Source organism: Python bivittatus, unplaced genomic scaffold (assembly GCF_059951505.1).
Source record: "Python bivittatus isolate LINGU-HERP-01145 unplaced genomic scaffold, Pbiv_v1 ctg000010_np1212, whole genome shotgun sequence".
NCBI lineage: Eukaryota > Metazoa > Chordata > Lepidosauria > Squamata > Pythonidae > Python > Python bivittatus.
Window position 1 is genome coordinate 3,222,981 of NW_028277029.1, and position 25,783 is coordinate 3,248,763.

Sequence of the window (25,783 nt, forward strand, 5' to 3'; positions counted from 1 at the left end):
TTCAAGGTCATACAAGGAGCCTGAGTCAACACAAGCCACAACATTGACTTTTCCAACAGCCGTCCTAGCCATGTTTCTTGAAAGCTGTATCACCAAGGCTTTCAGACATACAAAGCTACATTAAGCAGGTCAACCTCTCCACTATGTTATCCTAACAACCATAAACACACAAATACATCCAATTCAGAATTAACATCTCTCATTTGTTTATTCACATTTCCATAGATTTCCTTTCTTCTTTTCTTTTACACTTCTTCAGGAAACACAACTATTGGGTAACAGGTGAAAAATCTTAAAAGTTCAATGACCAATGGTTAGAGTAATGCCTTAGAGGTGGTGCACAGAACAGAAACTTATTTTGACAGCGAGCGGAAAGAAAAATTCATATTATCTTTTTAGACGGTAATTCATTAAGTTCTTATACATTATTTCCATGCACTGTGAAGTATATCAAATGTCACACGTGTGGTATACAACTGAGCAACTTTTGTTGAAAATAATTTAGAGCAGTGTTTCTCAACCTCAGCAACTTTAAGATGCATGGACTTCAACTCCCAGAATTCCCCAACCAGCATTTTACCTTACATTACAGTCGTAGTAGTTCTGTCTCTGGGCTGGCCATGCAACTGAGTGTGCCCAACAATGATGGGAGTTGTAGTCCAACACTGCCCAATGGGTACCAGCTTAGGGAAGATAGTCTAAAGTGGTGCAGCCCAGAAACAAGTTCATTGTATCATTGGAAAGAAGCTCCATTTGCTATTTGGAAAAAAGTCAAAATCAGGAGTTGAGTTGGTCTGAACTATCTACTTCTGCTATGACGCAAGAACAAGTTTGGTGAGTTTAGCTGGAAATCTTGCAGGTAGAATGGCAATTACTTAAGCCTACAAGAAGAAAATCAACAAACCACTAACCTGGTTTACAAGGTGGCAAGTAACTTTGCTGCAAATTAAGACATCCCTTCATCAATTAGGCCCATTTTGACAAAAATTTTTACTGAATTGTTTAAAGGGACATTTCTGCACCAAAAAAAAAAAGGGGGGGCAGCTTTTAATACTTTAAAACCAATTCTTAAAGAGATCTTGCAAAATTATCACAAAAATAAGACTATTTTTAGCAGTAGCAAAGGAACACAATCCAGATCAGAATTTTACACACAAATATTTACACATACGCCTTTTTTGCCTAGCAACTGTGATTCCTATCATAATTTCAATCATTTAAAGGGATGGACTAATCCCAAAGTTAACTCTTCTATTTTAGGAAATGACGCAGGACTTGAATGTATAAATTAATCTGTGGAAAGGAATCTGGGATGGGGAGGAAGAGTGCTTGTTGAACCTTCGCGGAAACTGGTACACTGCATTCCCACAATTCACACAGGCTGCCTGAAACACACAACACAGAGATCTGACATTTCTCAACAGCACCAAAATGTTCCAAAAGGTGCAGGAAGGAATGTCCAAATAACAATTCCTGCACAGGTCCCAGGGTCTTTCAATGGAATGCTTTCCCAAGGAACGAAGTGTCACACTTACTCCCAAAAATGAGCCAGTATCATTAACTAGTACATATAACTTTCTTCGGAACTAGCTTGTGATGTTGGCTTTCATTGTACAGGTAGTCCTCAACTTATGACCACAATAGGGATTGGAAAATTCATCGTTAAATGGTGCAGTCATTAAGCAAAACATCACATGACCCTGACTTGCGACCTTCCCTGCCAGGTTCCCCATTGACTTTGCTTGTTGGAAGCCAGCTGGGAACGTCGCAAATGGCGATCATGTGACCACAGGATGCTGCAACCATAGTAAATATGTGATGGTTGCCAAGTGCCTGAATCACAATCATTGGGATGCTGCAACAGTTGTAAGTACAAGGACTGGCTGTAAATCACTTTTTCAGCACCGTCGTAACTTCAAACAGTTCCTAAACAAATGGTTGTAAGTCAAGGACTACCTGTAATAGCTTCACTTTTGGGTGATCAGTACCAAAACAATGTAGGAGTCCTTTTATCAGAACATGCTTTCAAGCAACAGGCAAGATACTTAGGTAACTAAAACATGTTTCATTAAAAATAAATTGAAACGTAAGCAGACAATTCAGAAACAGTGCCCATACGCATTAAAATGGGTTGCTCACACTTACATTCCCCAATCTTTTCTCCCTTTTTCCCAACTCTGAGTGCACTTATACGCTGCATCACTAAATGTCAATGGCATGATGGTTGAAAAACAATGTGGTTTCCTGCCATTTGGGGGCAGGAAAGAGAGAAAATGAAGCATAAGCCCTAAATTAAAACCAGCAGCTTCTTGACATTAAAATGCCCTTTTTCTACCTTTAAGTTTTGATGCCCGTCTTTTCGTGACATTTTTAAATCGCCAACAGCCGAATATCAAAACTTGTTTTTAGAGCTTGAGATTTTCAAAGGTAGCTAGTCATACATGTCTGGATTTCCTCTCCTCATGCTACTTGTTATTCCGCAAATACTCCTAGTATATTATCTTCTTCATTCATTAAATTGTACACTGAGGAGTTAAACCTTTCTAGCAATCAACTGACCTGTCTTGCTCAACTGCATGCTCTCAGCCTTTTAAGCAGCTCTCCAAAATGTCAGGCGCAATCGTACTTTCTGTTTGAAATGTCACCGTTTCTCTAATACTTGGATCGTCTTACTTTACTTTACTTTACAATCTGCCAAATATCAAAAAAAAAAAAAAAAAAAAAAAAATTCCTGTAAGACCAAGCCTCTCCAGGTAAAACTGCCATTAGAAGTATGCAGAAATTAGTTGTCTGCTAACTAGAAAAAGCAGGCAATTTGCTTGGACAGGATCCAAACAGTTGGAGTAAAAAGAAAAAAAAAATCACAGAGGATATTAAGTCACCTTCTCAAAGATAAGAATAATATTACTGACCCTCTTGGCCATTCAATATGAGTATTTCCAGAATATTAATATGCACATTACCGTTTTTGATGTCTCACCCGCTTTAATATTAACAGACTAATCCAGTAGTTATTTGAGAGGCATAAGGCCCCAAATTTCACATTTATTTCAATAGGGCTTGTGCAGTATAATCTCTCACTATAACTCAGAATGGCCATTTCTTGAAATAATTTCATACATTCTTTTAAAGATATCCAGAACTTCAGCCTGGTGAAAAAAGGCATTTATTCATATTTCTTCTTCTACAATACTCCAGTTCTTATTCTGATGGTTCATAACTTGAGTCAATCAGTTTCTTTTAGAACATTCTCTCTCCATTAAATAACCACGGTCAGATTGCTGATCCAATAAAATGTGACCACAGAACATGTGGGCCAAATTAAGAGTCCGCTGGGGTACTCAGAATGTGACAAAGTCAGCATCCCCCAACTTAGCAGGAGGACAGGCAGCTGTAAATTCAACATCTGGAAAGCACCAAATTGGGAAGAGCTAAAGGACATGAAATGGGAAGAATCAGCTCGCCCAACCTCTCCATCAACTGGTTCTAATTGGAATTAAGATGAATGAAGTCTGCACCTTTTGCTCAAGCTTCTCTTGAGCCCTTGCTCCTCTCTGGAGATAATGTGGTGAATCTTGCAGTTAGGTTTCAAGAAATGACAATTATTTCAGAATTGTTCTCCAGACAACATTCAACATATCTCCTGAACCTACTATAATCAATGTTCTCCATCAGCTCTTACTTAGAAACAAAGCTTCTAACAGAACACAAATAGTAATTTTTACCTAGCGGAAAAAAGATTTCAGATCCAGCTGGAAAATACGGTACGCCCACCCCTTTTTTCTCACCCACATAATTTTCTTCCTACACCGTTTCTGGATTAATATGTCACTCACTGGGGGGCTTTTAGCAGCTTTAGTCTTCATGTATAATCGAAAAAGATTTTTGTATTTAATATGCAAGGTTTATTCACAGATGGTTTGCACATTAGATATTTCAAATTAGAAGGGAGAAAAGATCCGTGCTAACATTACAACTTTTATTGGCCATCTTAATTTCTTTCCCTCATTCAAACCCTTCAGAATTTCTAAGAGAGTCCTTAAAATATCAGAGAAGTGAGTTAAAAAGTTACTACTAAGAGTCAAGTGGGGAAAAGGCCAGCAGCAGTTTGGAAGTGTTTCCACATGACATGGAAAACACCAAGTCTTAGACCTCCTCCTTCTTCTCCAGCAAAATTTTGTGTAACTCATCTGCGTCTTCACGCGTTTTCACTCTTATCAATATCGGCACAGGGATTGAAGCGTTCTTCTCGTCGATGGGTGGGTTTGGAACGCAAATAATGAGAACGTTGTTCTTCCCTGTTCTGGAGCACGGCATCTTGGGAGGCACCAAAATGTTCAGCAGTATGTTGCCTGCAAAGGAGAACGGTTTGGGAAAGCAATCAAATTTACTGTGGATTATGCATTCAATACAGCAAAATAGAAGAGGCCTCTAGAAGAAACACCTATTTCTGAAGCCCTGGAGAGTTTCGGGCAGCTAAGATGGATTCCTCTTTCCTTTGGGAAGCGATGCTCCCAACTCAGATCAAAGGCGGGCAATCAATTGTGAACTGCATTCAGTGTTTTTCCGGAAAGGCCAAAACAAAGAGGACAAAGGGATGAAATGGCAGGGCCCGATTTCTCGGTGTAGTGGTCGCAGGGGTGGGAGTTATATGTCTTTTCTGCCGTGTTACATCTTAAAATTAGAAATAGCGAGAAGCCACACCACCACCGTTTAGCGATCATGTTAGCAGATTTCAGCACCGCAGCGAGAGGGAGCATGAAGAGAAGGTCGCCTCAAAGCTAATTCCAGGTGAAGGACATTATCTTGGGTGTTGAGCTATAGCTTTGCCCATGTTAGAAGCTTACACATCCTTCATCTCTATTTAGACGTTTGCTGCTGATACAGTTTCCCCTTAAAAAGAAAGCAAAATATGATGGAAATGCCAGGCAGCTGAGAAGGTTTGTCAGAACTGACCGGTATCCAACCAAAGGAATAGATCTTCCTGGGACATGCACCCCACTTTGCAGAACATGTGCAAAGAGCGCAGGTGACTGGGTTGTAGGCTGAGAGCACACGGCGTGCTTGCACCTTGCCTTCACCGCAGGATAAAAGGGGTGAGGGGCTGGAGCTGACGGCCTGCCAGGGACAGAATGGCCAGGAGCACCCAGGACCCAGGAGGCAACTGAGGCTGCTCCCGACCTCCTCTTCCTCCTTCAGCCTCCAGAAATGCCTTCTACCACTCCATCTCTTTTTCTTTCTTTGTTTTGGTCGGGCGGGCACAAAACTTTGGACTGCAACTCGGCAAGACTTCTATTTCAAGAATACCTACGGGGCCTAGAGATGTTGTAAACAGTGATGCTGCTGCAGGCTATGGATGTCGCAAAGCAAAATGCAGTTCTTTCATTTTCATTTTTACAATGCCAAGAGTCGTATGATTGTGGGGATATACAAATCTAATTAAAATAACACTGGGTAGGATTGGGGCGGGTGCAGCTCTCTTCACTGGATAAGGATTGCTCTGGTCGTCTTGGATGAATGATTCACACGGGGAAGGTGCCCATAATGGTTTTGCTGGGCTTTGTGGTGGCTTCTGGTACCACCACCCTTTTGAGGTTCCTGGATGGAATGGGACGACTTTTCAGCATGCCCAATCTTTGCAGAGATTAATTCAGAAGGTCTTCCTCCCAATCTCTCTCTCTCATTTTCCTTGAAATGCAAGGGACCCGCTTGAATCCTACAGCATGTCATCATACTGCTCTGAATAAGAAGCAAACTGAAGCTGAATCCAGATAAGTAGAGTGAACTTGGTCACTCAAAATCAGATCTAACTGTCCTGGACAGGGTTACATTTCCTCTGGAGATTCAAGTACGTTATTTAGATGTGTTTCCTGGATGCCTGGGTTTCAACAGTGCACAAGAGACTTCACACAGTCAGATCCAGCCACGTGATCTGCGCCTTATTTTCAACCCGAATGACGTACTGCAATGAATTTTAGGCAGGATGGGTTTGGAAACTGCAGTTGGACTAAGCTAAGCTGGGGTTATTAAGCCTGCAACTTTTAAAACCAGTTCACCAATTACTGGCCTATTTTGGAACCCAGCACAAGGATTTAGTTGTGGCCTATAAAGCCTGATTTGACTTGAGACAAGCTAGCAAAAAGACCATATTGTGACTTTTAGTGTTACTCAGGCATTCCGATTTTCTGCAGAGGATTTTCTCTTAGGCTACCAGAGATACACTGGTGATAAGACAACAGAAGGCTTTTCTCAGTACTGCTTGCAAGTTCTGAAAAACTTTCTGTTAGAAGGGATCAAGTTAATGCCCCTTTTGTTCTTCCAACAACATGTAAAACATTTTGATTTAGATCAGTGTTTCTCAACCCTGGCAGCTTGAAGACGTGGGGACTCCAACTCCCAGAATTCTGGGAACCGAAGTCTACACATCTTAAAGCTGCCGAGGTTGAGAAACACTGATTTAAGACAAACCTTTACGCATAGGCAGGTTTTTAGCTCACGATATTAACAACATCTTGGGTGTTTTTGCTATTTTTAATCATACTTTCACATTATGTTCTAAATTGTGCTTTTTTGTAATATGTTTAAATTAGATTTTTAGCCAATCAGACATTCACTGACTGAAAAAAAGTACCGTAGCCCTATAATGAATACATGTTTTGCAAAACAAGTTTTAAGAAATGTCACATACCTAAATTGGTATCTGCCCGTATTAACAACTGAGTCTTTTGGTTGCCAGCAGGTTTTAAATGTAGCGTTCCTACTCCTTTTTCTTTAAATTCATTATCTTTCTTGTAGAAGACTTTGCACCTAAAAAAAAGCACATCGTCTGGGAAGTGAGTATACGCAGGCTGAAGATGCGTTTGATTGAACCTGTACAAAAAGGACAGGTTAATAAAAGTTTCAAATACCTTGCTTCTTGCCCTAGTTCAAAAGTTATTTGGAAGAATCTACGGAAATCAATTATTTCTTTTTCACTCTGAATTACGTGTCAAAATTATTTAAAATTCATGTAAGTTGTTCTCAGGAAATAGCGATCAGAGACAGATGAAGTTAAATACTTCCATAAGCATATTCCGTAATAAATACACCCAATAACTTGCATCTGGTAAAATGCAACCACTAGAGATGTGAAGAAATACTGTAGAATGCAAAAGATATACAGTAACTTAAGGCAATGGAGGTCACCTCATATGATGTTATACAGGTACAAGGGTACCTGTATAACTTACAATGACAATTGGGACTCAACTTACAATGACAATTGGGACTGGAATTTCCAATGTAGTCATAAAGCACAACCGCATCGCTTAGTGAGGGCAATCTCTGCAGTCCTGGTCGCCATTGTTAAGCGAGGATTGCAGGTCGTTAAGCGAAGCAACTTCCTGTTGGCTTCCCACAACCAAAGTCAGTGAGGAAGCCAGCAGGAAGTTGCAAGTTCCAGGCCCGCAGGCAGGTAGGGTGGCTGCTGCCGGGTGGGGCAGGGAGTGAGGGGGTGCGCGGGGAGGGGGTATGGGGAGGGGTCGCAGGGGCATACCAGAGGTGCTGCATAGGTCAGGAGGGGTGTGACAGGGTGCGCGAGAGGCGCCACGCAGGTCAGGAAGGGTGTGTGGGTGTATGAGAGGCGCTGTGTGGGTGAGGATGCACAGGGATGCAGCGCAGGTCAGATAGAGTGTGCGAGTGGCCGGCATGGCACAAGCACAGAGGGGCTGGGGAGGGCACACAGGTGAGGGAGACTTACCCCAGCGACTTGTGACCTTCCCTGACTTCCCCACTGACTTTGTGGGAAGCTGGCAAAGAAGGTTGCAAATGGAAATCACCTGATTGCGGGGCGCTTGGCTGACCGGTCATAAGCATGAACAGGTTGTCAAGTGCCCAGATTGTGATCACATGACCACAGGGGCGCTGCAACAGTCGTAACTTCGGGGACCAGTCATAACTCTCTTCATTCAGCACCGTCGTAACTTCAAACGGTTGCTGAACAAATGGTCATAACTCGAGGACTACCTGTAACTTTACTTGCAAACCCAAAGGCAACTCACTTCTTTGAGTAAAAGGCATCCTCTTCTTTTACTTCATTAATGACTACTTTGGGTGGTTCTTCCTCCTCTTCATCACCCCCTGTTGGGAAAACTATTTCAGATCAGAATTATACTTCAAGCCAGAAACCTTACTGTTTGAGAAATTGTACCACTATATGTCAAAACCTTGTTGCCTGAAGGACCTGAATGAAAATATATGGAAATATTTCTGAGTCATGCAAAACATTTTATATTTCGAAACGTTTCAAGCTTAAAACAGCTGTTCCAACCTAAATGCCAGCAATCTGTTACTGTTTCAATCATATCGAGCTCACTTCCAACCATTTCTACTTTGGAACGCCTCTGTTAAGTTGGAATATCCCATTTTTGAATTTGAAATGTGTACATTCAAAATGTTTACACGCTTCTAGAATACAATTGCTTTGTTCCCAACGAGAAAGGGGCGTAAATGAATACGCAACAGCCCCACTCCCCATCCTCAGCATTTGCAAGTCCTCGAAATCCAGAAGCAAGCACAGAAAGAATTTTCACTGGCTGAAAAGCCCGTCCTTCTTGTCCTCATCCTTTATGTGCAGGCACAAATAACTCGAGTCCTTTGCGTATGTCAAGAGGACTCCAGGGAAAGACTGGGCCAGTCTTAGACTTCTTGCCATAGTTTGGAGACACAAACACAAAAGACACCCTAGTTCAGTGTTTCTCAACCTCAGCAACTTTAAGATGTGTGGCAGGGGGTGGAGGGAGTGTAGGATTGGTCCTGGATTCCACCAAATGGTTCCAGGCAAAGTCACTGGCCCAGCTTCTAGACCAAAGTTTCTCAACCTTGACAACTTCCAGATGCGTGGATTTCAACTTCCAGAATTCCTCAGCCAGCAGGAGCCAGTTTTTCAACCTTGTCAACTTTAAGACATGTGGACTTCATGGCTGGCTGGGGAATTCTGGGAGTTGAAGTCCACACATCTTAAAGTTGACATGGTTAAGAAACACTGCCCTGGTTGGTTCTGAACGCTTGGTGGGTGGTGAGAAGCAACCTGGGGCTACAAAATGTTCCCACGCAGGCCAAAGAACTCCGCCCTGGCCCTCCTCTCTTTCGATTCTCTGCAACCGAGAGAGATCAGGGCAAAGGGTGCCTCGCTTCATTCTGGACACTGAAGGACATGCAGCCGTTCCTTATCCCCCCATTCGTGAACCTTGAGAGCTGCCCCCCAAACAAAGGTAGCAACAGGCACTCTGCAATATGAATGGGGACGTATCAGCGAGATTCTCATCGGAGGGTTAAATGGAACGACGCCCTTTCTCAGTCTCTAAAACGCATCATCTTTACCTTTTTCATTGCTGCTGCTTTCAATCTGGGCATCTAACGCATTATTGGAAAAGGAAGGCGCTGCCTTGGGCTGGCCTGCATCTTTGCCAAACAAACCTCCGTTTCCAGTGGAAAATGAAAATCCAGACCCTGCCCCGGAACTCAGGCCAGCGTTGTCGCTTTTGCCGAAAGTGAACAAGGCGGTTGAGGAGGCAGTCCCTAGCTTGAGTTCTGTTTTCTTTTCCAATTCTGTTTTCTTCCCAGACATATCCTCAGGTTTGCTGCTGTTGAAGAAAAACGCGGTGCCCTGCGGAAGAGCCGAGCTCCCAAACGCAGGACGAGGCTGAGCTTCGGGGGCATTGCTGCCGCCGCTGCCAGAACGGCTGTCGCTGCCAAGGCCGTGTTGTTCTATCTCAGCCAAGTATTTCTCATAGTCACGGAAGATCGGCGTCAGGTCACAGAGCGGATTGGCATTGACGTGTTTGACTATCCAGTCCCGCACAGAGCAATTGAGAGCGGCCAACTGTTTATGATAACTCTCCGAGTTGCAGGCTTTGCTCTGAGTGAGTCCAGAGGACAAGGGCTGTGGGTTCTCGCCATTTGCTTCCACACATGCAGATGTTTTCTCAACTGTAACATTATTCACGGAGCCGCTGGAGACCACAGGACCTTTAAAAGAGGGAAACGTCCAATGACCACGATTACAGACCACAACCGTAGAGAGTCACCCTTTTCTAAAACGTGGTGAGAGGCCTCCAAAATCTAGCTGCTTATCTCGAAGCTACACCACCCCAACAAGTGTGAGGCCAGCATTCTGATAGCAAATTAAAATACTGGAAAAAAAAAAAACAGAAAACCTAAAGAATATTTAGATTTGCATCCAGCATCCCAAAGACATCAGAATTATTAAAACAGTAATGACAATTCTATTAAATTAAATCACATTACTTTCTTCCTAACGATCTTACCTCTTTGCATAATGCATCTTAACAAATACTGTGATGTTGCCTTTGAACCAAGATTGGGCAATTTATTTATTTATTTTTCCCGTTTCAGGGGTTGTATTTTGTAGTATTAATGTAAGTGGACGCAGGAGCATGTTGATAGCTTCACGATGTAAGCTTTGGAGAACCTTGATTCCAGTGTGTTTCTCAAGGATAAAGGCTTCCGGTGAACTAAGCCTAAACAAATTTATAATGCACGCTGTTCTTCACTTTTCTGCTGGAAACCAGTGGGAAATTACCCTTTTGATTGTGGGCAACTTATAGATGACTGTCAGGAGCACAATCCTAGAACAAGCATAAAGGGGGTCCGGGAGACCCGGGAAACGACAGCCTCATAGCCACAAGGCAATCAGGCCTTCTCCTTTAGGGACGGGAGAGGACTGGTGGAAGGCCGAGGGATCATACGCCTTACTGTGCCAGCCTTCTTCGCTCACACGTTCACAGTAGAAGAAGGAAGGCGTCTTCTTCCACGGCCGAGCCATAAAACGCGACAGGCTGGCTGACCAAGGAAGGAATTCCACATTGGTTGATAGATAGCATTTATCACCTCTGTTTCCATGCCAGTCACAGAGAAGGAAGGTTTAACTGCCCCCTAGCCATCATTAGAAATGCAGTTATAAACGTTTAACAATCTAGTAAAAAAAACCAAAAACTCTAGCTTCTATGGGCTTATTTGTAAAGCTGCTGTAATGTCTTTTCCCCCCCAACGTCTCTGCTAAATTTATTATACTGAGAATACCATCCCGATCTCTAATGAAAATGAAAGGCAGCTAACAGCAGCATGAGACTGGAAATCACTGCATCATTCTTCCACTGAGACCCAATTTCAATTACCATAACAATCAGAACTGAGGATATTAAGGCGGGTAAAATAGATGGGTTTTTAAAAAATTATCCCATTATAGTAAACATCTCTTTAAAAATGACCTGGCTTGAAAAGGAAACCTGAATATAATAGAGGGCCTCTCATGCAATTTAGAGACAAGCAAGCAGATTATCACAGGCCCTGGAATTAGGGTCACCCTCTATCCGAGCCCTGTGATCGTCACTGAGCCCGTGCAAACCTACATAAATCTACATGAACCTTGTTTTCAATCCTCTTATGAGCTGGATCCAGACTCAATCAATCCCACTGATTTAGACAGCTCTATTTGAATTAAAATGGGATCCAGTTGATTAGTATTTCCTAGAAACAAAAGAGCATGAATACTTGTTTTCTATCTCAGACAGAAGTTCTATTTTGTCTAGCAACTGTTGTCTGTTATTTCTGGAAAGGTGTGAAGAGCATGATCCAAATGTGACTTAGAAGATGTCCTTTTTTAAGGATGCAAAACACACATTGCAACGAAAGTCCTTCCAAGAAAGGATCTTGCCGAATAACAGTGAGACCGAGGGTGGGTTTTACGGCGCACCCTCCAAGTTCCAAACAGGCCCCCAAAAGTTGGGGAGCAATTCTGGATACTGGATTTGAGTTCAAAAATGCTCTTTGCCACTGGGTTAAACACAACGTTCTCCTCAGGAGGCCCAGGCTAACCCAATCCTTCCTTTTTAAGCACAGAACACTTTTCTATCATTTTCATCTGAAGATATTAAGATTCTCTTCCTCCAGTAAAAAGAAAGAACGAACTTACTAAATGCAGGCTGGGTTTCTGAAGTCGTCTTTAAGCTGGAGATCGAAGAACTGTTTGTAACGCTGCTGGAGCTACCACCACCGTTGGATAATCCTCCTAAAGGCTTTGTTCCCGGGCCGTTGCCAAAACCAGAAAAAGCACCCGTTCCAGAAGGTAAAACGAAACCTTTAAATCCCTTAAAAGCTCCACTGCTTTCAGACTGAAAAAGAATTAAAAAAAAAAAAAAGTTGCCCTGCGCTTCTCACGTGGCAGCTCACAGATTACAAGCCCATCCTGGGCACATTCAGAAGGGATGAAATTTTTCACGTTGGCTGCATTTGCAAGTGAGGAGAAGACCAAACCCCAGATACTCCTGATGGCCACAGCTCCTCTTTCCCCCAGTAATTAGAAGCTAGTTCAAAGACAAAAGCTTAGTGTTACATCCGAAATGGGTTTCTTGGTTTATCACTCCCAACTTTTGTTTCTTGGGCACTTAGAAGTTATTTCAGCCGCTGCCTTAAACAAGATGTCACTTCGTCCATGGAAGGATGCCTTCCTTAACTCAATATATCTCGGACAGGACCCCCCAAAATGGCACCCACCAGAGCTCCAAGAATCCCTCCAAAGTAAAAATTTAAAAAACCAGACTCATGCCACTTTTATTTTTTGAGGGATGCTCAGGACATCACACGGTACCTGCTGTTGGACCTAGAGTTCAAAGTGTGGCCACTCTGGTCCAGAGGATACTTAACGTTTTGTTAAACCCAGTTCTGGCATGTATTTATCATCCAGTGATTCTGTAGGTGTGAACCAGTGGGGGGGGGGGGAGGGAGGAAACACATAAACCCTTCTATCATTACTCAACATCAACATAAAACCTTTTAGTTAAAGACGTTCAAACATGATTTAGCATTGTTAAGCACTGGGACTTAGGAAGTAGGTAGACAGGTAGATCCAGATAGATAGGTATGAATGTATCATTCAAATCATATTGGATGACTGCTAAAAATCACTCCATCTCAGGGAGAATAGCATCAACAACAAACTGTAAGCCAATCCCCTGACCCAAAAATAAAGACTGTGAGCCACCGAAAGATGACTGTTCCTGCTGGTACAAAGACAAACCAATAGTTACTCAGAGCAGGGAAAATGTTTTTGTTTCTAAATGCCTAGTTCTTATTTAAAAAGCAGGTTGTTCTGACCTTACAGCTGAAAGAGAAATGTTTTGAATTCAAAACGTTCTGCACATCCTTAAGAATAACACACAGCTATTCCAGCCCTCTTCAGACATTAAGTTACAAATGACTGAAAAGGCCACATGAGCACCTAATTCTAAGGATGACCTGTGCGCAGCAATGCTCACAAGCTAGGGAATGCTCGGCTTCAGTTTGAAGGAGGCAACCATCCCACCTAGATTTGGAAATCTGTGATGGAATGGAATTATGAAGGCCACACTCAGGGAGGCAAACATCCTTTTTCGTCTCCAGAAGGGCGAGGAAGAGATAAGAGGATGAGGCTGGCACCTCCCTGAGGAATTCACTCTGTTTTCACAGCTACTGTGGGAACAGAGTTTCAGTCTGGGAAGATTCTTGATAGAGGTTGTGGCTAATAAACATTGCTGAACTGAATCTGCGTGGTCTCCTGGAGTTCCTTGGGCTAGGCCTGACACCAATCAGCAATGTTTATTAGCCACAACCTCTATCAAGAATCTTCCCAGACTGAAACTCTGTTCCCACAGTAGCTGTGAAAACAGAGTGAATTCCTCAGGGAGGTGCCAGCCTCATCCTCTTATCTCTTCCTCGCCCTTCTGGAGACGAAAAAGGATGTTTGCCTCCCTGAGTGTGGCCTTCATAATTCCATTCCATCACAAAATCAGACTGACCTGCAGCATTAGCCTAGCCCCTGGAACCTGCTCATTCTCCCAGCTTCTTCATATGCTCATAAACAGAGTTTAGGAAAAGGGCATGGGATTCACCATGAACCACCAGGAATAAAATAATTGTTAAATAACAGTATTTTTTAATTCCATATATATTGGCTTTCTAATTCAGATGGTTCAGTTATGCATAGAATAAAAGTTGAGTAACTGCTTGGAATAAATAGAATTCTGAAGAAAGTAAAATACTGCATTCTACTAACTAAGTATTATTATTAAAAAGTACAAGGTGCTGATAAAAGGTAATTGATTTTTTCCTGGATGAGACAGGGTTACGTAGACTGGGAGAGGGAGTCAACTTTGTTATTATTTAGTGTAAGTGATCCATACGAACAGTGAAGATCTAGGTTTTTAATAGCTGGACCTGACAAGAGAAAGAAGTTTCTCTCTTCCCTAGCTGTTAGAAAAACAATGATGGATAGAAACCTGAAAATCTTCCAGAATTCTTGCCCTCTTCAAATGCTCCCCCAGAGAGACATTTCACGTATTACGAATTTTCTAGAATTTCAAATGACATTTTGCATCAAAGATTTAAAACAAATTCAACCATATATTAGTCTGCGTTTGTTGTTCATTATTCAGTAAGAATGCTGTTTACATAATAAGCTAGCATTCAGTGACAAACGATTTTTAGGCAATACAAGGGATTAGACAAATTAGCAGAAAGCTTATTTTAAAATGATAGTTATGTATGTACCTCAGTCCCCACGTTTCTACGTTTTGCCTTCTTAATTGCTCTGTTCTTCAAAACTTCCTCACTGGCCACTGAGAAAGTTCCTACCTGCAGAGAATGTTAAATTCTTAGACAAGCAAAATAAAAGTAGTCTGAAAAACAAAAACTCCCAGCAAAACCCATCTTCTTGCTCCAGCTCTTTGACATAATCATTCATTATTAGCACCATGAGGTTCAATATTATATTACAACATGCAAGCCCTTCTTGGCATATTCAAATTTTATAGCATCATTCCAGATGATTACTTATGAATCATTTGTGGGTATCATAGTTGCTCACTGACTTGCTCAAAATATTTAGGAAATGTTATCCATAAATATTTCCCAAAAGATGTCAACTGACAGATTCCCCTCAAATTAGTCATTATTTGTAAGAAGCATATTTATTGTTAATTTACCCAATGAACTTTAGAAACCATTAAATTGCCTTCAGAAAGACTGTAATTATTCCTATTTATAGATAACAAGGATGTCCTCTAAGAGATTCCACCATTCATGTTAGTTTTTAGGAGAATTCCTTCCTCCTTTAATATATATATCCCACCTTACATTAAAGAGCTCTAGGTGGGGTACAGTGACCCCTCCTCTAATTTTTTTCCTACAGCAACAGTGAGGTGGACTGGGCTGAGAAGGAGAGCATGAATGGCTCTAAGTCCCCCAAGGGGGGTCCAAGGCTGAGCGGGAACTTGAATGTGGGTCTTGCCAGCGCCAGGCCAAACTCGTCATGCTATATCGCATTGGCGGGTTTTGCTTATAAACAGAAGAGTAACTTGGACGCACAGCCAAAGTATTTAGGCAATTATAAAACTCACGCCATAACAGATGAAGAAAGAAGGAATCAACAGATTTCCCCCAAGATGTAATTCTGAATTATGGTGTGGTCCATAGCATGTATTCCCAGGGATCACAGGACTGCGGCCTAAGTATGATTTACTCATTTCATTTTAATCAAATTAAGTGATGACAAAATGTTGGAAGACATGGAAGGTATAGGTACAGGATACTTAAATCAAAATTTTCTAGAAAGCTCACACCACTGCTTGGAATACTAACCAATTCACAGGGCAAAATGGAAGCATTCACAACGTTCAGATTTGTTTGGACAATTCAAAAGTCAGAATCATGTTGATTTAATGTCAAAGAATGATTTTTAATAGCAGCTTTCCCCTGTAGCTGTTATGTTGCTTGAAACTGCAAGCACTTTAACATGAACTGAAGCACAATTACCAAATGAATAGAAGCAATCCTAATTACAGACACTGTTTTTCCAAGAGTGTGTTTCGCTGGTAATATTCTCAATAGAAATAGATGTTTTAAAGATTATTGATCTATATGACAAGCCATTTTGACTAAACATTGTGAAAACCACCACTACCAAGACCTCAGCACCGATCCCAGGGAAGAAACTCAGCCCTTTTCCAACTCATTTGCATGATATGCTTACCAGAGAAAAATATGACGTCCACGGGCTCCAGACTGGCCCCTGGCATCTGAGAAGGCTGAATCCTTACAAGGTATTGGGGCGAGACCATCAAAATCTCATGAGATTTTGAAGGCAATGCCACTGCACAAAGACCCAAGCAGGCTACACCACCATGCCCTACCTGGGGTTCAGCACAAATGTGTGATCTCCCTCCCCTGCTCACCACAGAAGCGCTTAAAAGAAGTGAGAGCTACTTTTTGGCTTGATTCTCTCATTGGTGAGGCCAAAACTCAGTAGCAGACAATATAAGGTTTAAAGAAGCTGCTTCTGCGTCATCAGGAAGAAAGCAGAGAAGTCCAGAATTGTCCATGTTTACAATGAGTCCAGTTATAATCAGTATGCCTTGCCAATAAAGTCTGCATTAATTTATTTTTGTTTTCACTACACAAGACAAGTCAACTTTAATACTACAATGCCAAGACACTGGTAAGACCTTCCACATAGAGACAAACTATATGAAACGGATTTTCCCGTGAATATTTTGGTCTTGACTCTTGGTACATACAGGAAAGAGAGGACAGACTGGCCCATTACCTTCTCAGTTTCGCAAAATATTTTTTTTCTCACCTACCAAAAATGCTGTGACATACTTTGTGAACTCTGCCTACGGCTGCTCTAAGTTAATGAAAGCAAGCCTCGGCCTTGTTTACCTCCTCGGTTTCTTCTTCTTGATCCCAGTTTCTGTCAGTCAGCTCCTTCTCTGCCACTCTCTTAGCCATTTTACAGCGCTACTGCATCACAGCAAGCCACAATTAATTGTGCTTCAGATCTAGTTAAAAAGAAGGGGGGTGGGGTGGCAAAGGCAGGACCTTTATAGTCTGACAACCAAGGATGTATTAATTAGATTATGCAACAAACTGCTTGATAACCAAAAATATAGCAATGACATTGCACAACATTTCAGGCACCCTATTCACTCAAACAGCAATCTCAGGGAATTGTCACACTTCTGAGCGGCCAGGGTTGCTGCTGTACAGATGAAACCAGGGGGAGCCAAAGTAAGCGACTTTTGAGACCTCCCAGAAAAAGTGGGACAGACGTGCCAGTAACAACAGCAACATGAGAAGGTGCCTAGTATGATGCACCAATGGTATTATTTAAATTCCACACCTTTACATAGAATTTGGGGGCTGGAAAAGAGGCAACATTAATTTAGTCCAGATGTTTCACCCTTGGGCTTCCCAGAGGTACTGGTTCTATAAAACTGTGAAGGATAGGAATTTGGGGAGTTTCTACTCAACTCTATCTTGGGGCTTCAAAAACAGGGCTGCACGTTGCTGACGTGCTGAAGACTACCACTAACCACCATCCTTGCCACTGACGTCTACCTGGTTGGGTGAACTCACAGGACCTTCAAACTGTAACCGCTGGGTTTCTAATAAGGAGGTCTCCAAGTTCTGTATCGTACCTGATTTAAGTTTAAAAAAAAAAATTAAGAAGGGAGTTAGCACAGTGCAAAGCACCACCGTCAAGTATGGAATTTATTTCCAAGGTCGCTTCTGGCTCCTGCCTATAATCATGAAGAATTCTTATGAAACTGAAAACGGCGCATGGCCGCAACCCAGTGCTTTGTTTGGAAAGGCACATGCATATCTCCCCCCAAAAGCAAAGTAAAGTGTGATAATATAGAGAAAATGGTGGGAGGGCAGTTTCACTTGCCATTCTTCTGTGAAGCTGTCGTTTCGTGACTGGTCATCCTGTTGAAGGCAGCCATTTTGTGAGCGCACCCACAGCTCCCTCAAAACTCCAGATTTACCTATCCAACAGTCATCTAGTTTTATATGTTTATTCCTGGCATTAGGAATTTGGGATAGGAGCAGATGCCTTTTGGCATTCTGGCGCTCCCCCCGGGTTCCCCAGGCTTCTCATTATACAGAGCAACGGTGAGAAGTGCAAGACATTGGGTCTTCGGAAAACACCTTGCGGTCTCCCTCAAAGTGTTACGGCCCTTTAGTGGCGGCCTAAGGCTTTGCGGGCCGAGTGCCACCGTTTTAGAGTGTACTCCTAAATGCTGCACTTTGTAGAGAGGCTTCATAACGACAACCCTTGACTCAGCCAGGGATGCTTATCAAGGAAACAGGGTTTCCAGCCTGGCAGGCTAGTGCTCTCTGCTCGGCCAACAGATCCAGCGCCACCCCCTCGTGCTTACGCGGAAGCCTCCTCCTGGGGAAGCCAGACCTCCGCAAATGCGTTCTTCCCGGTCCCCCTCCTCCGAGAGGCCCCACCAGCAAAAGCTGTGCCTGGGTCAGCCAGCAGCTCTGATGGACGACTGATGAGGTCACAATGCAGTGCAGCACAGGCAGAGATACCGGGCTGTTCTACCACAGGAGCCCAGGCACCCTGCCGGCCTGCCGGAAAGGGAAAAGCCCGTTCCCCAACCAACCTGCCCCCAAAGACGGATTACGGCCCCACGTCACGGTGGGCCTCCAGCACCTGCCGCAGCCCTGCCTCAAAAGCAGATCTGGATTCGATGCACCAAACGACTTCCGTGCGTCCGCAGCAACCCCAGCGCCGCGGCTGCAGGTCCAAAGCAGGGGGGAGTAAAGCAGAAGGAAGCCATAAAGCAATAAAGAAGAAAGGGGACCCCCTGCAGGCGCGAAGGGGCTGCCTTCGCTCCCCGAAGAAGCCTGGGCCCGGCTTCTTTTCTCGGGACTCACCGCAACTGAGGAGGAGGAGGAGGAGGAAGGAGCCGTGTAGCCCAACGCCAGGCAGGAGCTGGAGCCCCTTTAAGCATCAGTATGTTCTCTGCACTCTACAGAGCGGGAGAAACGCATTCAGATGACAGAATTCGTACTAGGGACTTCACACGACTTGAGCACCGTCTCTGCCAGCCTCCAAAGCCAGCAGCTGTGAAATGCGGCTTATATTCACCAACCTCTGCTCGACACCAGTGTTGCTCAACCGCAGCGCCTTTAAGATGGGTGGACTTCAACTCCCAGAATTCCCCAGCCAGTAAGGCTGGCTGGGGAATTCTGGGAGTTGAAGTCCACCCATCTTAAAGGCGCTGCGGTTGAACAACACCGCGCTATATTACACTAGAAGGCATCGATAAATACTATCATCAACGCTCCGCGTCTTTTGGCACGGCTGCCACGGACCCCCCGCCAAGGCCTTGCCCCCGCGGGCGACCCCCGCGCTTTCCGGAGAGGCTCAGGCCCCGCCACCGACGCTTCCGGCTCGGGCTTTCCCGGGGAGGCGGCCGCTCTAGGCCCCCGCGCTCGCTGCTCCCGCCCGGCCGTACCGGAAGCGCCTGCCCAAGAGGGAAGCCGAGGCGCCCCTCGCCCCCCGCGCTGCTGGCGGAGGGCCGGCTTCCCTCAGGCGGCGCGGCGGCGCAGTCGGGGCGGCGAGAGCCCTGCCATCGCCCGCCGCCGCCGCCGCCGCCCCTCCCGTGCCTTCCCCCTCGAGAGACCCACCGCCGACGGGCTCGCGGCGACGCTTCCTCCTCGCCGTGGCGCTCCCCGGGCGGAGCGGCAGCGGCTTCCGCTTCCGGCGACCGCCGCGCGCCGCCCCAGGGAGAGGAGGGGTCGAGGCGTCGCGGGGCGGGGCCTCCGTCGCCTAGGAAACCGGGCGGAGGACTCTGCGGCGCGGACCGAGCGCTGCGCCCTCCTCCGCGGAGGGATCTCGGACTCGCGCTCTCGATCGCCGTCCCCGTCGTCGCAGGATGGGAGACCACCTGGAAAGCCCAGGGCTCGGAGGTGTGGGCTGATCCCGTGGCTACCAAGAAGACGACATGGATTATCGAGGGACCCGGGTCTGAGAGAGTCGTTCCCTTTCTCCTCGGCAGGGGGCAGACTGTGGTAACATTTGGATGGGAGACCACCGTGAAAGCCTATGCCTGGGCTCGGATGGCAACCCCCCCGCAAGGTAGACCAGGAAATGAGCTGTAGATAGAGGAAGGGGTCCTTGAGGCCATCTGGCCCACCCCTGGCTTTTCGTTCAGTCGTGAAGGTAGGCCACCAAGTGATTTATGGCCTCCGGACTCCAAAGACCTTTGCTACCTTCGCTGTCTAAAATTATTACATGGATTAATAAAGAAGCCCGGGCATTCCCGTATTCATTTGGGGGTAATATTTTCACAACTGCCTTTGAGCATCATCGGTTTCCTGTATAATGCAATCTTTCTCTCTCTCTCTCTCTCTCTCTTTCTTTCATTGATTAAGTAAGTAAGTAAGTAATTACACTGGTAAATATGTTTTAATTATTTGTTTATTTTATGCCTTTAAATGCATTTTTCAGCAGAGAGATCCTAGGTTTCACTAGACTCTCAAAAGGGCCCAGAGCACGAAAAGTTAAAGACTCTGCACTTTGCATGCATGCATGCATCCATCCATCCATCCATCCATCCATCCATCCATCCATCCATCCGTCTTTCTATCTATCTATCTATCTATCTATCTATCTATCTATCTATCTATCTATCTATCTATCTATCTGATTCATATAGTCGCCCACCGCACGTATGTGGCTCCCTTAGAGAACTTCCACTTTGTACCAGGATTTTACCCCTAAAAGTGGGTGGGTGGGTGGGTGGGACCAGGTTACCAACTTTTAGGGGGCACCAATTTCTTACCTTGCCCTGCAAAAGCTCCCAGACCCCCACCTAGAAGTGCAGGGGGGCAGCTTTTTGCTCGAGCATCTCCAAATTCTGACCTTTAACCTCTGAGAGTCCAGACTGGCCTCTTCCGCTCCAAAAAACAAGCTTCCTGGGAGTCCACAGCGATTTCTACTAACTGCAGGTCTCATCCCCCAATTCCCCCTCCATCATCACCCCCATTTCCTGGAAGCAAGACCACAAAGCCCGCAAGAAGCACAGCCTGCCGAGCGCTGCAGGGGGTCTGTCCCCTGCGGTTGTTGAAGCAGGGCTGCTCCGGTACAGATGTATTGTGTCATACGCCATGCCTGCGAGGTTGGCCTAGGAGTCATAGCGTGGAGGGAAGTACCTTCTTTATGGACTGAAAGGTATGGAAGCGGAGAAAGATATGGACTAGGATGCTGCTGGGCTTCAGTTGTTTTTTTTTTTTTTAAATCAACAGGTTCTGCCGCTGGAAAAAGCTGAAACTCCTGCTCTAAATCATCTGTGCCTTTCCCCAGGTTTGCAAGACTTCCCTCAGCAGCTCCTGCGTGCTCTGAAGTGCATTTTGCAGAATTTGCAGAATTTGTATTTTGCAGAAGCTGAGTCCCAACGTTGCTTGGAAGCCGCCTGGGCGCAGGGAGGGGAAAAGACAGCCTTGGAATTGACAGCCTGTAAAATCCCCCTATTTCAGTGTTGGGGGAGAGGCCATAAATTCTTGGTTTCTGCCCAGTCTCTGCCCCCTTTCATTATGCCAGTAGGTGTGGCTTGGGGATTTTTCCTCCTGATTCCTTCTCGGCCGGTTTCATTGATTTGCTCTGTCCAAATTCCATTCATAGCTAATTGCGGGAGGGGGGGGTCCTCTGGGTGTGTCAAATTACCTACTGTATTTCAAATACTTGAGATCTGCACAGAGTATGGAGGTCAGAATATTTTGCTGCGTAAGATGGGCTCATGTATTGTCCTGAGTCATCCTGCTGTTTTGATTTTAATTTAGTGTATTAGGTGAGTTTAGACAATGGGGGTTTATTTAATAAACTGGTTAAAGACACCTTAGTGTGGTCAGTATGTGAATCCAGTTGGTGTTCAAACCGCAGTCTAATAGTTTGGAAAAGACTAAAGTCAATTTTGGGTGTAGTTCACAAAAGACAAAAAGATGTCACTTTTTCAGGGTCTATTCAGATTGGTTATTTACCCATTTCAAATGCCTGTAAGTTTTGCTGTCCTTGGGGCAGATGAGATAACAATACTCTTAATTTCATGAATTCGCCTGATTGCTTGAGAAGGAAAATGATGTCTCTCTGTTACGAACAAGGAGGGGGGTAATTGTGAATGTCCCTGGCAGACCTTTTCTTCCAAGAATTCCCCAGTAGAAGACACCGATGCTAAATGCCATCTGAATCTCCAGCTGTGATGTTCTTGGCCCGTCTAACAAGGTCTCCTTCCTTCACACCAGCTCTAAGAAGAAAGGAAGATGCTCTGGATCCAGCCGTAACCCAGAAACATGGAACTTAACAAATCTTGTGCCAGTCCTGAAACCAAGATGGTATAAGTGCACTCTTGCATGTGGAGAAGGTTTTAATGAGCAATTCATAAAACAAGGAAGCCACTTTTCTAGGTAAAAAAAAAATGGAATGCATTGGAAAGAGAATCAGAAAAAAACCAAGGGAAAGAAACCATTCATACTCAGGTAATTAAAAAAACCCAGAATAGATAAGTTAGGTACTTATTAATTACAGTATTGGTTTTCAACGCTGTGCTGGGCCTCCTGCTTGGATAATGTTAGGCAGGCCCTCCTTGTTCCTTTCTTTCTACTCTTTTCTCTCTTCTGTCTTCCTGAGTACCATCCTCAGTTTTAGAAAACATGGAGGATAACTAAAAGCCAGCTTATTTTCAGTAGCTGAGTGATGCTTTTCTCAGTCAGGAAAAAATACTCCTCTAACCTCCTGGGTCTAGCTAGCAAATCCAGAGCCCACCTTCCTAACCCATCTTGTTGGAATGGCAAAAGCCCACTCCTCTGTTTCCAGCTGTGCTTTGCGTAAGTGGGATTACATGGGAGAAGATTTGGGGGAGAAAACCAAGTTATATTCCGTTTATTCACACTTCTCAGCATAGTGTCAAAAACCTGACTTCCTTCTCCCCAACATAAGATGGGTGCAATATAGCGCATGTAAAGATTTGTGAATCATACTGTGAATTTACTGATTTTAGTTTTTATGAGGTCCTACAAATGTTTTCAAATAGGATGCTACTTTTAAAAATGTCATCCGTTGAGAGTGAGATTTTTGCAAATATTCCTCCAACAGGAAAGTCTTACTTCAGGGTAGGGTTGATTCAAATGATGGCTGATTTCTTATTAGCCCACTTCATTCCAAAAAGACACACTGGGTGAATGTGCCAGTGGCAAATCTGTCTTTCTGCCGTGGGTCTTTATCAGTCAGGGGTGCTATTCTTACGCCTCATAATGCTGGTTTCATTTTACCTTTAAAACTGGGATCTGCAACCATGACTGCCGTCAGTGCCAGGGCCGAACGCAAAGAGGATGGCTTCGTCCCTGCAGGAAGTCACATAAAGAGGAATGGAAAACGTAACCCAAAGTTGCTCCGGGAAAACACACTCTATTTACATTGAAAAGGTTACTCCCGTTCTCTTCTCATCAGCTCTCACACCAGGGCAGCGACGGCTCTCCGATTTTCAGTAGGTCGTCTCTGACTCTGAGCAAGTTATTTCAACCGTATTCCACGCTGAAATGTAATAAATAATACAGTGCTGGTGGGAAAGCGAGCATTATTGCCCCTAATTGCAGACCTAGAGTTACATTTTAGAAAATGCCATCCTTCTGAGCTCATAACTCGTTCCACCAAGTTTTATTTTAATGATGGTTTATTTAGTCAAGCGTTGTGTCCGCCCATCACACAAAACAACAAATCAGGGTACAGACCATAAAGGGCTGAGTTCGCACAACACCCTAACCCAAGCTCAACGAGGAATGTGTGTAAATGACAGAATCTGACTATAGATTAGTTTTGAAACTTGAATCGACTTGATTAAAGGCATTAAATTGGATCAGTATGATTTGTCCTTCCCAGTTAGTTCGAAAAAGCATGAGATTTAAATTAATGATTCAGTTTGAATCGCTTTCAAGTTGAACTAGAGTCAATTTTTATATAGCCCAATTACAAATTGTAGCTTAGTGTGGGGTATACATCCAGTCTTCATGTTACTAAGATTATCTGCAACCAGATTCAGTCTAGGCAGAATTCCAGCCCTCACTTCCTTCTGGGTGTGATTGACTAGTGCAGAAATAAGCGATCTCCTAACAATATGGAGATATTGTTTTGGGAGCCTCTTTATTTTTATTTATTTATGCATTTATTATTTCAACCAGTTCAGCTTGTGAAGCAGTGGGGACATGAGTGCATCTGCATACTGGACTGGAGGCAGCTTCCAAGCGGCCTCCAAGGGTGACCCCATGCAGAATGCATTGCAGTAGTCCAATTGTGAGGTGACTAGGGCATGAGTTACAACCCAGGAAAGGATGCAACTGGCGCACTAGAAGTACCTGTGCGAAGGCCCTCTTGGCCATAGCTACCAACTGCTCCTTGAGCAGATCTATGAGTCCAAGAAGACCCCCAAGGGGTGCGATGGTGTAGAATAAGAGCAATCCCATCCAAGACTAATGGGGAAACAACCCTGGGGCCCACATATCCCCAGCCACTCAGGATTGAGCCTGAGTCTGTTCCTCCCCATCCAGACCCACACAGCCTCCAGACACTGGGACAGGACCTCAGCAGGACTTCAACAGGTTGGCCCAGGGTCAAAATGCATCATTGGGTATCATCAGCATATGGATGTTTCATGTTTCATGTAGAGTTTAGCATATTTAACATGTACAAGTTTCACATAGATGTTAAACAAGTGGGGAGAGGATGTCGAGCCCTGCAGCACCCTACAAGTGAGGGTCCCTGGTCAACACCGATTGCAACTGGCCACATAGAAAGGAGGAGGGCCACCGTAAAACAGTGCCTTCCACTCCCAACCCCTTAAGGCAGGGTTCCTCAGCCTTAGCAACTGTAAGATGGGTGGACTTCAACTCCTAGAATTCCCAGAATTCTGGAAGTTGAAGTCCACCCATCTTAAAGATGCTGAGGTTGAGGAACCCTGCCTTAAGTCATCAAAAGTTGCTGAGAGATCAAGGAGGATCAAGATGGATGGACCACCCCCATCCCGGCTCTGCCACAGATCATCAACATGTGCACCCATACTGAATCCCCCCTGAAACAAGTCTAGATAATCCATTTCCTCCAGGTTCCTCTGGAGCTGAAGCCCAACCACCCTTTCCACCACTTTCTCCAAAAAGAGGAGGTTGGAGACTGGACGAAAATTGTCTGGCACGGTTGGATCCAGCAATGGCCTCTTAAGGAGGGGGCATGCCACAGTCTCTTTCAAGGCTGAGGGGACCACCCCCTCCCACCACAGCCGTGGTCACCTCCCGGGCGGCCTTACCCATCCAGGTGGGACCTGATTCTAACAAAACGGCCAAACTCGCAGACTGGAGGACACTGTCCACTTTCTCAGGAGTCACAAACTCGTTCCAGATAACCCTACAAGACCAGATAACCTGGGGCACCATATCTGGACCTGTCCAGTCGGAGTCCAACGGAGTGGATCCAGGCAACTGACTTGCCACATAGCAAGAACATTCCTCACAATGACCCCGCAGATTGTGACCCATCCTACCCTAGCAGAGATGGGGCCACCTTGAATAGGGTTGATGGGCAGCTATTGACAGATGCCATAAGGGCAGAGAAATAACAGTGCCATCCCTAATATGGATTCTTATAAGATCCACTTTAACGTAATTTTCCAGGGGTGTCATCATGTCCCTCCTGCTCTTTTCTTGAGGTTATACTGCTTTATTAAGGGGGGGGCTGTAATCTGTGATGCGTTTGAGAACTAGGCAAGCTGGTAGGGCCATGCTGGGCTTGGGTTCGGTTCCTAAAGGATGTACTGCAGCGCCTGGGGCCGGAAAGGCGGCATTTGTCTTGGACGCTTCAAAGCAGGAACGCTTTTTCTCACGATTAGGGTGTCCGCAGGATGTGGTCCAA

The 25,783-nt window shown here is 44.7% G+C and overlaps 1 protein-coding gene across 7 annotated transcripts; it reads right to left on the reverse strand.

The window, feature by feature from the left end:
- Positions 1–182: 182 nt before the first annotated feature.
- Positions 183–19,613, reverse strand: NUP50 (nucleoporin 50). 7 transcript variants are annotated; one of them, XM_088149474.1, is made up of 10 exons: positions 19,519–19,596; positions 18,763–18,857; positions 17,434–17,513; positions 16,756–16,874; positions 14,587–14,670; positions 11,975–12,173; positions 9,361–10,008; positions 8,040–8,118; positions 6,689–6,807; positions 183–4,352 (listed from the first exon to the last, which is right to left on the reverse strand). In XM_088149474.1, the coding sequence occupies exons 4-10, from the start codon at positions 16,822–16,824 to the stop codon at positions 4,147–4,149; spliced, it is 1,404 nt and encodes a 467-aa protein (XP_088005600.1). In that variant the 5' UTR covers positions 16,825–16,874; positions 17,434–17,513; positions 18,763–18,857; positions 19,519–19,596; the 3' UTR covers positions 183–4,146. The 7 variants fall into 7 exon arrangements, with proteins under 7 accessions (XP_088005600.1, XP_088005669.1, XP_088005796.1 ...); XM_088149543.1 differs by lacking the exon at positions 17,434–17,513; XM_088149670.1 differs by lacking the exon at positions 18,763–18,857 and having other exon boundaries at positions 19,519–19,562.
- Between the last annotated feature and the right edge of the window lie 6,170 nt (positions 19,614–25,783).